Here is a 15,261-nt window from a genome sequence, read left to right as displayed (position 1 = left end):
TTTTACATCGTGGTGACCAAAACTGGATGCAGTATTCCAAGTGTGGCCTTACCAAGGCATTGTAAAGTGGTATTACATTACTTACTGTATACAGAAGCGAGATGGGATGGATATTTGTTTTGCCTTAAAGCTATGAAAAGTTAAAACTATCATTATGTAACAATAAGAGAAATACAAGAATAGCAGTGTCAGACTGCTACAATTTTAGATATTTTAGGTTTCCAAGTTTGTGATATTTCTGTGATGAAAAACGAATTAATATTTAGATATATTTATGTTTAACAAAATATTGCATTCCATCTCAACATATTTTCTTTTCTCTTAAGTAAGCTCTTTTTCTTAAATCTTTGGTTTGACAAATAAGACTATATCACATATCTCTTCTTCCCATATGCATATGCTCAATCCAGTCACATATTTCTCTTTGGTGTATGCTTTTCTTAAAGGGCTTTTGAGGTAGAGACATGCATTTTTAAAAATCATCTTACTATGGGAAATTAAAAATGGAGACAATTATAGAAAATTCCAATTGAAAGAGAAATTGCATTATCAAATATGCTATAAAAGCACAAAAAATATTAAAGTAAAATCACTTCAGAGCAGCCTGTATGATTCAATTGTAGATCAATAGTGTGTAGTTAATGCATTAGCAGTAGAGCATTAATTTGCAATTACCACAGGTGATCTGATCCTCTCTGTGCTGTCCATTGACATAAATGACCTTTTGTTGAAAAGGATTCTGCAGGCATTATTTCTAGCAGCTGTAACGAGAAAAGAAATAGAACAAGTCACTTTTGATCTTTCTTGCACTCTCTCTCTCTCTCTCACACACACATACATGCACACACAAACACATATATCTAGAAATATTTTGTGTGAGAGAGATAGAGAGAGAGAGACAGCAAGATCCTGAGATAGATAGAGAGATAGAGACAGACACGCAGACTCATTTGAAAATGAAATTAGGTCTGTTTTAGCCATTGAATTGTTTGAATATTTACTTGTTCTATTAGAGAAAATATATTCATCCTTTTGGCCAGGATATTGCAAAATGAATGAGGTTCTAATGATGTATTCTTTCTTCTATGCTAGATTTATTCACTGAATGAAAATGTTGAATGGTTCATCATAAATCTTGCTGCTATTAAGCAATTTTCACTAATGGTGAAGTTGGAAGTGTTAGACCTGTAAAGTTGGATCTACTAGTGTTCTTCTGCTGAGCACTGTTTTGCCAGGAGAAGGAATTATTAATAGCTTCACAATCCCAGATCTTGTTGATTGATTTGGAGCAAACTCTAGAACAGATTTGAGGCATACAGACAAGAGGAGAGGAGGAAGGGAGCAATAGGATACAGGAAAATTCAGTGTGAAAATTAAGCATATTTGCTTTGTGTTAATTTCACTCTCAGTTTTATCCTGTTCCTTTACTAAGACAATGTTAGACAGTATTTATTTCTCAACATTGGCTTTGCAGTTGAGGAAGATGAAGGGGGAAAAAACTCTTACATAGGAGGAACCATCTACATTTTATAGATTTATCCTTAGCTCTGTAGCTGAGCTCTATAGTCAGTATTATACTGAACTTTTTTAAAAAAATAAACATGCATTTTCTAAACTTCCTCCTGGTCAACAATAGTACCTGGACTATCTGGCCAAGAAGCTATTTCTTCAAAGTATGAAGAAATTGTTTCAGAAACTGAGATTTTTGTCATGCTCTAACACCATCCATTTTGCTCTTACAAAACTTGAAAATTATCTGGGCAAAAAGACAAGCAGAAGGAACCGTGTCTTGTCTGTATGAAAAAGGGGAAGGTGTTGCTTTATTCCTATAGGACTTTAGGGGTCAGAGAACTTTTCTTCTTTTATAGATCACAAATACGTTTCTTTCGTGGACACAAAATTGAGTTCACAAATTCTTACAGCCAAGCTGATGGAGCCCAAAAGCAATTTTAACAGAAAGAAAATATAGCAGTTTTGAAGGAATAGGCTCAAAAGGATGAGAGGTTAATCACTCCATGACTAAATTGAGGTCCCAAGACAGAAAAAATTGTTTTGCTGGCTAGTTTTGATAGACTTGCTGCTTACAAAAATATGGCCCTGGAGTACGGGCCTCAAAATTCTTGCTTTTAGTATTGTTCATTACAGATCTCTATCTGTCAAAAGTGCAGGCCAATAAAAGTTCACCCAGAATGTACTCCACAAAGAGAATTCCTTGCATTTTAGCTCCCTCCATGCCCTTCTTCTTAGTGTTTTCAGTCTCAGTGTTTTAAGACAGTTGCCAAATAGATAGACCTGTTGATTTCTAGGTGGCCTGGACTTCTTGGCAGCCATCTTTCAGTCCTGACATATATCTCTATTAAGCCGAAGCAAAAAGCAAAACCTTCCCTAGGAACTGCAGTGATAAAATTACACCTGCAATAATGCTCCTTATTTTAAGTCTGCTCTATATTTTACAAAAGAAAGAAAACTCTCTTCAGTCTAAATTATTTAAAAGATTCGGCTTCAAAATGGTTACGTCTATTTTTAAAAGAGATTTTAAAAAGACAAGTGTAGTTTTTGGCTTTCTTTAATTTTCCATGCAGAGTGTTTTTTTTCCTTCCCAAGAGAAAGAATTTAAAGACATTTGTAATATACACATACACACTCCCTGGTTATCGAAAATGTAATCGCTTGATTTTATGATACATAAAGTAATGTGAAAAAATTTGAGAAAAGAGAACTTCAAGTAGATAGTTTACCATCTTTTACTGCTATGAAAAGACACAAATTAAAAGGAAAGTAGCAAACATACATTTTTCCGCTAATACTAAGTTTAGCATGAGTAGAAAAGCAATACACAAGTTGATATTAGGCTAGATCAGGCATGTCAAACTCACGATGTCACGTGACATCGTGCAACGTATCGGGCCGGTTTTGCCATTGCCGGCAATGGGGTAGGCGCGGCTTCCACGTGACGCGTCCGGCCCGCCGGGTCGACAGTTTGACACCTCTGGGCTAGATAAATATATTTTATTTGGGCTCTCAATAGGATTGAGAAATTTTTCATACTGAATGGGAAACACTCATCATTTATATAAAGAGTTTGGCTGCATCAGATCAAAAGGCCATATATCCAACCAACATCTCATTTCCCAGAGAAGCAAAGCAGGCACTTCCAGGAACATGAAACCCAGGCAATACTATGTATTTTTATTGTTTGATTTGATTTGTATAGTGCACATCTCACTGAGACCACTATAAAACTAATTTTAAAACCCTAGAAATATCAGATAAGAATAATCAAAAGCATACAAAGACAAAAAAACCATCCAATAGTCTTTACTCGTGTTGGGTTCCAATATCTTAGAAAAGAATTTAGGGAATTGCTTTCTATTAGGTCATATTGGTTCTTTTTGTATACTGTGCAATAGTTTTCAGATCAGACCAATTTATTTATTTATTTTTAAAAATGTAAAATTATCATTAGCATGAGCTCATTGATCAACTTTTTTTAACATTTGGGTGGCATTCTTTATTTGAAGGGAGCAAGGAAGTCAATGACCACTCCTTTTTAAACATTATCTAACTAGTACAGTAAACTTGAAAAAAAAATTGAATTAATCTTATTTCAAGAAATGTATACTACATTCTAAAACTTCTAATTGCTAATTTTTTTAATATGTATTCTCACTTTTTACTGTCAGTGTTCACCTTGGTAATATTCTTTATAGTGGTATAAACTATCTAAACCATTTCTCAACTTGGTGTATCAACAAACAACAGCTTGAATGACACTGTCATATCCGTAGACTTTTCAAATCATGTAAGGTCAATAGAGGATAGTTGGGGTTTTACCATTTTTGTTTATTAAATAAAATATATATCAAACCCTATCAGTTCAGTTAGCATATTTAAACTTACTGTCAAGTTGTGAGACTGCACAGGAGAAACATTAAAGGATGAGCATTCATGTACCTCATATTGTGGCTCACACACATGCAAACAAATGGATATAAAGGTTGAAGGATGTTATTTTGGGGATCTGGATCTTGGACGACATTAAAAAATAGGAACCAATGTTCTAGAAGTAAATCTAATCAGAACCAAGACAAAAGGCAAAACTATTGTCTAAATAAGATTTAATATTAAGATGCAAGTAGAGTTCATGACTAAAAAATAAAATAAAAAAGACCCAGAACTACAGAAAACCTTGTTCCTTGACCAAGGATTAGCTGGATCACAAAGCCCAGTTAATCTAATATAAGAAAATACTCATATAGCACACTGCTAAGCTTCATACAAATATAAATATATTGTCACTAATTTCATAGACAGTAGAAGTAGGTAGGTACCACTTTAATAAAATCAGTAAAAAAGATTGTACAACAAATGAATGTCAAAATCTGAAGAAAGCTTTGTGTCAGAAAAGTGTGTGTGTGTGTGTGTGTGTACATACATGCATACAAACATATGTTGTACTGTGCAGGACTTCAAAATATTTCTTTTTTTTCATAATAACCTATGTAAACATTTCTGAAATTTTGTAGGACTGGAATTTGTAGCTTCACAAATATTAGCAGCATTTGACTAAAGTATGATATAAAATATTCAAAACAAGTTTAAAGTTTTAGTTAGCCCTTTTCTTTTTTTAATGAGAACTTTATATCTAATGAGGACCAATGCCCCTTGCCTAAAATATTTTAATGCAGTTTTCTGTACTTCCCAGAATATTATCATAAGCTTATGCAGGGCTTTTTTTCTCATAGAACGCCCAGAATGGAGTTCCAGCACCTTTTTTGGATGGAACCTTATTGGGTAGGCACGGTGGGTTGTATGATGTGTGTGAGTTCCGGCACCTTTTTTTTTTTTTTTTTTTTTTAGAAAAAAAGCACTGAGCTTATGGAAATGGTTTCTTTTGAATTAAAAAAATGAAGATAAGTCTTCCATTAATGCTTTTCTAAGACTAGAAAAATTGTTTTAACTTTTTAAACTAAAAACAATATAAAATAAAAACACTGACAAATTTGCTTCCTACACAATACATGATAACAATACGTGCTTTATCGTTATATTTCAAAGAAAAGTCAACCAGTCTAAAGGTAAAAATACAAAATAGTTTGTCTATTTTAGCACCTTTCAAAGATACAAAGATACTGAGTAAAGAATTTTCATTGCTTCTCCCATCAATATGAAATTGCAAGGTCAAAAATGACTTCTTAATAAAGTGGCATTTGGAAATCTCTTTCTCTTAGCAATCTTCTATTGTTTAGTTCCAAAGCTGAGCTAAGTCTCCAACTTTTGGAGGAAGCAAAATGGCATTCTTGTAAATCAGGGGTTTTCAAACTTGGCCTTTTTATGATTTGTGGATCTCAACTCCCAGAATTCTTCAGCCAGCATGCCTGAAGTCCACAAGTCATAAAAGGGCCAAGTTTTAAGATCCCTGCTGTAAATGCTGGAATGTTATCAATTCAACAAAGATATGGAAGAGAGGATAGCAGAGTGTAACATTTGTGATCTCTCGTGAATGTGCTGTCATTGCTACAACATAGATGAAAGAGGCCTAGCAACATCTCCAAAACTCAATTTGCTGTCCTTTGATAATTGACATTGTTTTTAAATATAAATGCAATGTACAACAATTAACACAGCAGAATAGTCTGTGTTTGCAAGTTACTTCTTTGTATCCTGAAGTCTTGGATGACAGGTGTAAAGAATGGAAACTGTGGACACTGCATTTTGGACAATGGAAATGCGAGCATTTCCAATCACTGACATAACGAATCTATGGGGAATGTGTACAAAATGATAATATCATTATGGATTTTGAAGATTACCTAAAGGGGACAACTCTGTGAAGGAGGACTAAGTGGGTTAATCTACAGTAGGTGTTCCAAAATTAGTGCTCCTCAAATACATTAAACCAACTTGTATAATTCTGCACAGTCAATTTTGTAATGACATTTGCTAACCATAGTTTTCTAATAAACCATACATATTATAACAAACCACAAGCCATGTTCTCCTGCCTTCTTATTCTTAGTTCAAGAATTTTCCAGCCATAGAATCCCTTGGCTGCTTCCAACTCTGGAAGTACAGATCCTTGGGATGAGAAAACATAGTAAAGCTACTATTTATTTAATTAATTTAATTTATAGCAAACAATCTCTCCTAAATGATGCATTTCAAAAAGCAGTTCGGTTCAGAGTAAAGTCATTCAATGGTACTACCTCAATGCATGATTTCATAATGTAACCCATGTACAGTAACTCTATTGCATATTGTTTTGAGGGTCAAACATACTCTGCCTTAATTTTGTACTAATTGTAGCCATTTCAAACCCAACAAAACATGTTTGAATGAGTAGCTTTTCCATTATCTGAACATGCTTCTTATCTGCATTCCACAATTTCTTCCTACAGAAATCTCATCTTTATAGGCAGGTATCACTATTATCTACAAGCTAGTAGTTGGACCTGATAGTTTCCTAATTTACAATAATTATGCTGTTATTTCAGTTTATCTCATAAATACATGATAACCTTTAATTAGAAATCAGAACTCTTATATATTTCAAGGGCATGAATATTGTCAAAAAAGAACAAGGTTTCAACAAGGCAGTCTGACTTAGTTTAAGCATGTAGAACACGGGTGTCAAACTCGCCACGTCACGTGATGTGTCGCGACGTATCGTGACTCTTTTTGCATTGCTGGCAATGGGGTGGGCCTGGTTTCGGTATGATGAAACTGGCCCACGGGCTGGCAGTTTGACACCCCTGATGTAAAACATCATAGTTTTATCTACCTATCCAGTGTTCCCTTGTTTTTTTCCAAAGAAGTAAGAAAGTGTTCCTCATATGTTTAAAAATTAGAAGCCCTTAGCAAACAAAGACATTTAAATAAATCATTGGTTGAATTTTACAGTTAAATAACCTGTGGAGGAAATTATAAAGATAATCTCTATAATTGTTCTGAAGAAATGGAAAGAGGGAGGAGAGAGAGAGAGAAAGAGAAAGAGAGGGAGCGCTTAAATCTATGGGAAGCATAGCAGACCTAATTAATGCTTGCAGTGTTCCTCCAGAGAAACAGATTTTAAGTAATGTAAATGGGCTGCATAAGAAATGTTCTTGTGCATATTTTATACTTATTCCTTGTTTCTTCCTGCACAGCTGTATGCACATTATTTTAAAGGGTAACATGTATTTTTCCCTCCTGGAATAAAAAGCTTGTAATATAGCACTTGACACCAGAAATGAAAGTTTGATAGTGCTATCTGGGATGTTATTAGCTGTGGCCTTGAAAGTTGAATGAGTTAATTATAGATGGTCAGTGTCTATGTCTGTGTGTGTGTGCTCATAGACATGTTACATATCTTTTTTTCCCCTTGAGATAGTTGACCATTTTATATTTCTTGAAGCATGCAAGGATATTTGGCTTGTTTTGGAATAATAAAACTCTGTGTAGTAATACAATTCACATTAGGAAGCTACCATAGGGTGCATAAGAGAGTCCTATGTGCTGACTTAGTAGCAGGGTTTTTTTTTGTGGGGGGGGGGGTTCAGTAAAGAGTTTTTCCAACTCTATCTGGATATACTGGGAATTGATCCCAGGATTTTGCATGCTAAAGATACCCTTTGTAATTAAAACCTCAGGAACGGTATAATACATTCTACATCTATATTACATCTTAGAATAGATACAAGGATTGCATCTAAGAGTATAGGTATTAGATAATAGAAGCTAATACTACTATTCCCAGAAATAATATATATATATATTTATTATATAATGACTTCTGTTATGTGATAGCTTTGCAGTCATTCTGCTCAAGAACAGTACTGTTATCTTCTGGTTCTAAAACCTGTATAAAACCCTCATTAACATTACTGGATCCTACTAATAATTCTGTGCATTGAAATCAATTTCACTGTACTATACATCAATGATTAAAAAATATAGAATACTTGAACTTAACAGAAATGGCAGAACGTAAACTATGAAATGTTGATGACTGGTACACTAACCAAGTAAAGAAAAGGAGAGAGAGAGAGAGAGAGAGAGAATGCAGAATGGTTTGTTCATTCCTTTCAATCTATTTATTACTTGCATAATAGATTAACAGGTGAAAAAATCCAGGATCGGTGGATAAAGTCATACATTCTGAGTAGCTGTTGTCTATGATCATTAGATACCAAACCTTCTGATAATAATGTCTGTAAGAACACATTTCCATAATAACTTTGGATGTCTATCTACTTTAGATTTGCAGTGCAATTCAGAATCAGGACTATACTGTAATTGATGATTACTGCACAGGGCTGAAGGCTCTGCTTTATCTGGAAAGCCTTGAGGAACTTCAAGACTGGGAAGGACAGAGCCCACCAACCCCACAGCATCAGAAAGGAAAACCAGTTCTCCAGATTTCTGAGTTGATTGGAAAGGTAGGATAATGGTTGCCTTTGCTTTCTTGCTTTGTTTCTTAAAATTTATGCTGCAAAATGTTTTATGCTATATTAAATCATGGTATAGACATTTCTTTTGTCTTTCCGGGGATCGAAAATGCAATGGTCAGAATTTCAGCTATGTACGTTCTTTATCTCCTCCATTGTCAACTTAGACTCAACAAAAATGGCCGTGGTAGCAAAAAAGGCTTCTGCGGAGGGTATGTTATAAACATCTCTTATGCTGGTATGTGAGAAAAGTGATTGCCTAATTCCATTGAGCCTTACTGATTACTGAAACATAAATTTGTTTATTACTGTAATATTGTTGATTTCGCTAGTATTTTGTACAGACTCACTAAGTAATTGTGAATTATTCATTTGTGTAATTATTCAGATCTTTAGAATAGGGGCAGGGAATACTGTTTGTGTATGAAATGATTGCCACTCTGCAGAAACAATCCATTTTGTTGAATATGGTGCTTATGGTTTATGGGGAGAGATCCTACAGCAGCCTAATCTTTACAGTGTCTATGGAGATTGTCAGTTATCCAGGGCATGGTTGTCCGGTCCCAAAGGTGTTTTTTTTTCAAAAGGCAACTGGACTTCCTTTGTTTTTCCTTGAAGACATTTTGCTTCTCATTTTGCTTCCAAGAAGCTTCTTCAATTCTAATCTGTTGCTTAAGCAAAAGGAGCTGAAGGATTTTCAGCCCAGAACAATGAGCTCATACTCAGAAATAGCTCAGGCAGATGCCTCCCTAATTGACTAAACTATATGAAGGAGGAGAGATACAACACAATTGCAAAATTATGTTATTATAGCCAATCTCAATAAAAGTAGCTTTTGCCTTCCTATGGATTTCCTGGTCTGTTCTACTGATGGGGCTGTAAGAGAGGTCTAAGGCAGGGGTGCCAAATTACCGGCCCACAGGCCAGACGCATTACCAGAAAACTGCACCCACCCCATTGCCGGCAATGGGAAAAAAGCTCCGATATGTCGCACAATGTCATGTGACATCGCAAGTTTGAATGTCTAGTCTAAGGGAATATAAATCATAAACACTTCTTTTTTTAAAAAAAAAAGTGACTTTCTTGACTTGCAGGTAAAGCATTGTAAGTCAGTTTCCAATGGAAAAAGAAAAATGAAAGAATAAGTTAAGATGAATTCAACTCAACAAGATCTATTTTGGAATTACTTGACAGTAGGGAATTCAAAGACTTTGAAAATTACTAATGGGGGGAGGATAACAGTTCCTCCCTAGTGATGAGTGACCTTGGGTCTTGTCCCTACGCTATGATTTCAAAGTCACCGACCTATGTATTGAAAAAACCCTGGCTCTTTCCCTTAAGTTGTAAGATCTCATAGTACCAGTCTGAGATAAATTTGTGGTGTTTTCTCTTTCGGTCACTGTGCCTTATAGGTTCACATTTTTAAGCTCAGCTTCAAGTTGTATTAGTAAATTCCAGAACCTGGATAATGATAACATGAGGATACTGTCTTTATTTTAGAAGAGAAAAGAGAAATAAACATTAATTTATTCATTTCTCATCCAAGACTTTCAGCAGTTAACATCAATTAAAACATGCATGGTAAAAGTGATTGAAAACTTAATAATAAACCAATTAAAAATATATAGCCAATTTCAGTCAAGTTAGCCCCATAATCAGCTGGCATGTTCAATCTAAGTGGTATCCAAAGTTTGTTCCCCTTACCTTCCTGAATTGGGCAACTGCCAGAAATTTTGTTGGCTAGATAAATTCTAATTGGATTTGGCCGTTCTGGAAATAGCTACATATAAAGCCGTTGAAGGCTTCATAGAGCAAAACCAGAAATCAAAAATGCAGAGATACAAAAGTTGAGGCGTTGTGGCTCAAAAGCTCTGAGTGCCATGTCTGAAAACTGTCAGTGTAAAAGTAGTTGTGATTTTTGGTGTGATAAAAGGGAGAATTCTTAATGCATTATTGTATTTATCATATCTCATTTTAATTAAGTGTAAGTCAAAGTCAGATAAGGTCCTTAGCCCAGAAAAAATTTAACACCTTTGGAAAAAGATAATTCTTGGATATAGTGTGTGTGTGTATATAATTTTTTAATTGAAATTATCAAAGTATAAAATGCAAGTGAAAATAAAAATAATAGGGAAGTTGAGGAGGGAAAGAATGGGAAGAGAGGTGTTTAAAGGGGGGAAAGTATTAACTTCTAGCTCTTTTCAGTACAGTAGAATAAAAATAATAAAATTACAGCCTCAACTCTTTACTTTTGCATATTTACTATATACTAGCCCAGGGGTAGACAACCTTGGCTCTTTTATGACTCATGGACTTCAACTCCCAGAATTCCTGTCAGCATAGCTGACTCGGGAATTCTGGGAGTTGAAGTCCATGAGTCATAAAAGAGCCAAGGTTGCCTACCCCTGTACTAGCCATTTCTATAACAGTAAATGTTATCTAATCAGCAAATCCCAAAGTCAGAATTTCATTTTTTTCTTTCTGTCTTGACACAAACTCTAGAAATGGTTTCCAAGTAGAAACCAAGTTGAATTCTTTGATGGAATAGTTTGGCCATTTCTGCTAGCTCCATCAGTTCTTCCAGCCATTCTTCCATTGTGTCTTCTTCCATGTGGGAACTGTTGTATCTTTCCATAATTCTTGAACAGCAACTTCCAATTCACAAGTAGCATATTGTTGTTTCTCCCTTATTAATCATGGAAGGGAGTGGAAAAACAACCTATAGTTTATTGTATTTTTTGTAAATGACATTCAAAATTTCAGGGTTTTCCATAATGAATCAATCAGTGATAAAGATAACAATTTAACATTAACAATTTCAGGAAGTCCTACGTCAATGTGTAAGAGGAGGAGATAAAACACATTCTTTTATTCAGTTCAGTAGAGAGCGTTGTCAGAAAACTTTCAAGTGAAGATAGATTCTTAATCTTTTCTTTTTTCCCCTGCAGCCCCAAATCAATCAACCCAAGGTACTCAGGAGATGGACTACTGCTCTTTGATGAAAAGATATTTAAACAAGAAAATGACTTGACAGTTGTCAATCCTGTCAAGCTAATCTATTAGTGTGTAGTGGCATGCAAAACATTATGAATTCAAAATGCCGCTTCCAGATCAAAACAGCAGCTTTTCACTGGAAGTACTTTAACACTGCTGTGACCATATGAGAAGTATTTCATATTCAAACTTCAGCTTCCTCTAGACATTGTCTAGCATTTCACAAGTCCAAGTACCAGGAATGGAATTAACAAGAACATAATAGCATTCAACTTATATAGAAAAACACTTAACCAAATTAAGGATCAGGTTCATTTGTTTGAACTATTTAAACCCATTTAACAGAACAGGATTGAAGACTATATTTGCCTTTCCTATTGCAAATTAGGATAATCAGTATAATTCAGTTCATGTACAATTGATTGGGTTGACACAACACAGTAAACTTTTCCTTCTATCCAAACCTTGGTTTACAGATACAATGGTAGAATTTATACAATATGCTAAGCCAAAACCAAACATTTATTACCTATCGGAATCCATGAATATGGTCATTGAAAGAAGAAAAATAACCCACATATTTTAAAATGATTTATTATTTTTGAGATTTCAAAGTCTCTCTGAGGATTTTCATGCTGTTCATTAAATTCCATCTTGTCCTACCACATCTGTTTCAAGTGGAAGAAAGTTATCTTCTGCAACTAGTGCTTCTGGCCTTTATGATGCTTCCAGACATATTTTGAAGTGAAATGGCTCTATGGCTTCAGCCTAGAAACATTGTTTTTGCCTATGCTTTTCTTTTTACCAGCATATCTGAGAGAAGTACTAACTTGGCTCTTACTCAGCTGCTTTAATTTCTATTTGCAGAAATTTGTATTTTCTTCTTCTTCTTTTTACCCATTCAAGGATATGATGCAGAGTGAAGTGGTTAACAGTACAAAGTCTACCACTTCATTCTTCTAGGTTGTATAGATTGCCTGAAACCAGGATTTTCAGTGTTGAATTGGAGAACTGAGCCCAGGGCTTTTTTTCTCATAGAACGCCCAGAACAGAGTTCCGGCATATTTTTTGGATAGAAACTTGTAGGGTAGGCAAGGCAGGTTGCGTGACGTGTGTGAGTTCCAGCACCTTTTGGGGTTTTTTTAGAAAAAAAGCACTAACTGAGCCTATTAACCAAACCTGACACCTAAGCTTAGCACAGTTATGAGGAAATTTCCAGTCATTTAAAAAAAAACAACCCATGCTAGAGTGGAAGAGCAGAGGTCAACCTTTCATTTAGGCCTTCATAGATCATCTCTAGTTCAGACATGGATATAACTCATAATATTTTCTTATAAGAATCCTTAAATGTATGAATGTCTTTGAAAAGATCGCATCAGCAACACAGAACAAGAGTGCTGGATATCCTTATGATTTAGACACTGAATCTTATCTTCCCTTTTCTGTTCAATAACCAATGAAGCCGAGAACCTAGAAAGTAATTCTCCATAGCCATATGTAAGAATTCTCTTCACGTAGCTGCCATCCTTAAACATTCCCAATTTGCAAGAGGTCTCCTAAGGGACTCTTGCCAGCTGGAATAAGTTACAGCAGGCTCAGGGTGACTTTTGCTTTCACTGAGGAGAGCCATGGACAGAGCCCAATTTTAATTTGCTCTCCAGCGGCTTTTGCCTCCTCCTCCTCCTCCTCTGCTGAGGGTAGATTTTAAGCAGAAAACCTGTGCTTTTGTTTCTGGCTTCTGGAAGAGATTCCACTTTGAACAGTGCTTTCAGATATACATCATGCCTATTGATTATCCTTCAAAAAATCTAATATAACATGGTTGAAAATGTTGTATAAAGCCAAGATTTACAAAAGAATGGGATTTGGCATGTCAGATACCTCCAAATCTCTGCTTATCATTGCTGAAGACTGAAGTTCTTTTCAGAGAAAGGCTAGAAAAGGTTCTTTGTTCTTTGTGAAGCTCTGAAAATTATAACATTACCTTTCGGTTGTAAAGACAATCCTATCACTACACTCTGGAGAATACAATATTCCTGACTTTTTAAATTTAATTAAGCAGTTTTTTTCTTTCAACAAATAATATTATGTAGCTAAACCTAGATTAGTGCCAAACTCCTTTGGCCCTTGCTCCACCCCATTAACTTTCCTTCATAGAAATTTACAACTCATTTCATCCAAAGAAACTTCAAGACTTCCCTCTTTTATAATATGCAAAATAGCCATTGATAGAGAATATTTTTCACCATGTTTTGAATGAGTGGGGAGGAGACACTGCAATTCATAGTGTTCTTAGCTTGTCACTATATCAATAATTCGCTTTTTATAAAGGTAATGCATGAAAAACTACTTAAAAGACAGATTAATAAGACAAAAGAAGCTTAAACCTGAATGATGTCACAAAAGAATGAAGAAAGTAGTGGGTGGTGGTGATAGAAATCATGTCATTGAAAGTGCTTAAGCAGTCTTTGTCAGTACTGCAATTTGGTTTTAAGACACATAAATGCAAACACTATATATTTAACAGAGATGGCTGAATTCATAAAAAGAAAATTCTAGTTGTGTGTTCACAATACTGCATTGTTCTATTTCTATCATATTTATTATATTTTTATTCCTTTCTTCCATCAAGAAGTTAAGAGACTCAAAATACTTTCTTTCCTTCCTTTGAGGACACAATGATCCTGTCTTCAATATACCCATAATTACTCAGTGAAATCTATGGTTCAGTGATTCCAGAAGCTTTTGCAGTGAGATATGCACTGTGTGCCTACAAAATCCACCAACAAAATGCTAGAAGATAGAAAGCTACATTTCATGAATATAGATTGTATATGCCCACAAAAACTGAGTTAGATCACCGAATAACTTTTTGCATTATATACTGTCTCTAAGTGCGGCTTTTTATTCAAACGCAGCTTCATAGGGTAGTAAGCTAGATATCCTCTAGGTGGTTTGGACTATAATTCCCAAAATCTCTTGCCATTTCTGGGGTTCCCATTCTGCAGAAATCTGGCGGCCACTAACTTGCCTAGATCTGCTGTCTACACTCAACTGGGATTAAATTCCAATACTTTTTTTAACTCAATAACTCTTAGCAATAGTCATGCTTGAGGTTATAATTTTACTCATGGTTATTTGGAAATATTTAAGATTCTCCTTTGAAGATTTTGATTTTAGACAAATATAAAATATGCTATTCTGTGCAGGATCCATTGCCTATGGAGCTCAGAGCAACATCCATTGTATAGGATTTTGAGAGTTGTCTAGTTTTTTCCCCCTACACCTATATCTCCCAATATTTGTTCACTGAGTTCTCATATAAATCCAATTCATAATGTGATTTGCTTGATTCTGGCTTAGTTTATCATATTGTCTTAGTCAGAGTGATATATGCTGGATCAGATTAGTAACTATCTAAACAAACCCAATAAGGTTCTGATCCATATTTTTAACAGTGGCTAGCCAAATGTCACTTGAAAAATCCACAAGGAGGAAGTGGAGGCAATAGCCTTCCCTAACTATTATTCCTTGGCAACTGTTAATTGAGAAATATGCAGTCCAGAAATGTGCTAGAAAGAACATCTGCTTCATTTTCTAGCTCATGTAACTAGCTCTCCTTGAAACTCTGCAAACTAACCATGACTGCATATTATTTCAGGGATAAATCATTTGTGTGACAATCAATATTGGATTTTTATTACACAAATGTAATCTAAACCTGTGAACACTTGCAACAGAAAAAAACTGCTACTTTAATAGTGTAAAATTAGAGAAAAATCGTCGTCCATTCCATGGTAGGAACAGATCATACTGAGCATAGAGGTAGCAAAACCCTATC

At 35.0% G+C, this 15,261-nt stretch overlaps 1 protein-coding gene across 1 annotated transcript in view; it reads left to right on the top strand.

The window, feature by feature from the left end:
• The window catches only part of DPYD (dihydropyrimidine dehydrogenase), a 518,537-nt gene that overhangs the window by 440,882 nt on the left and 62,394 nt on the right, over nt 1-15,261 (top strand). Inside the window, exon 20 of the mRNA XM_015812569.1 lies at nt 8,238-8,417. Within this exon, the coding sequence (XP_015668055.1) occupies nt 8,238-8,417 (180 nt within the window). The remainder of the gene's footprint in view (nt 1-8,237; nt 8,418-15,261) is intronic.

The sequence above is a fragment of the Protobothrops mucrosquamatus genome, unplaced genomic scaffold (assembly GCF_001527695.2).
Source record: "Protobothrops mucrosquamatus isolate PMUCROS unplaced genomic scaffold, P.Mucros_1.0 scaffold96, whole genome shotgun sequence".
NCBI classification, from domain to species: domain Eukaryota; kingdom Metazoa; phylum Chordata; class Lepidosauria; order Squamata; family Viperidae; genus Protobothrops; species Protobothrops mucrosquamatus.
The sequence above is the reverse complement of the archived record's forward strand: the minus strand, read 5'-3'. Positions and strand labels throughout refer to the sequence as shown.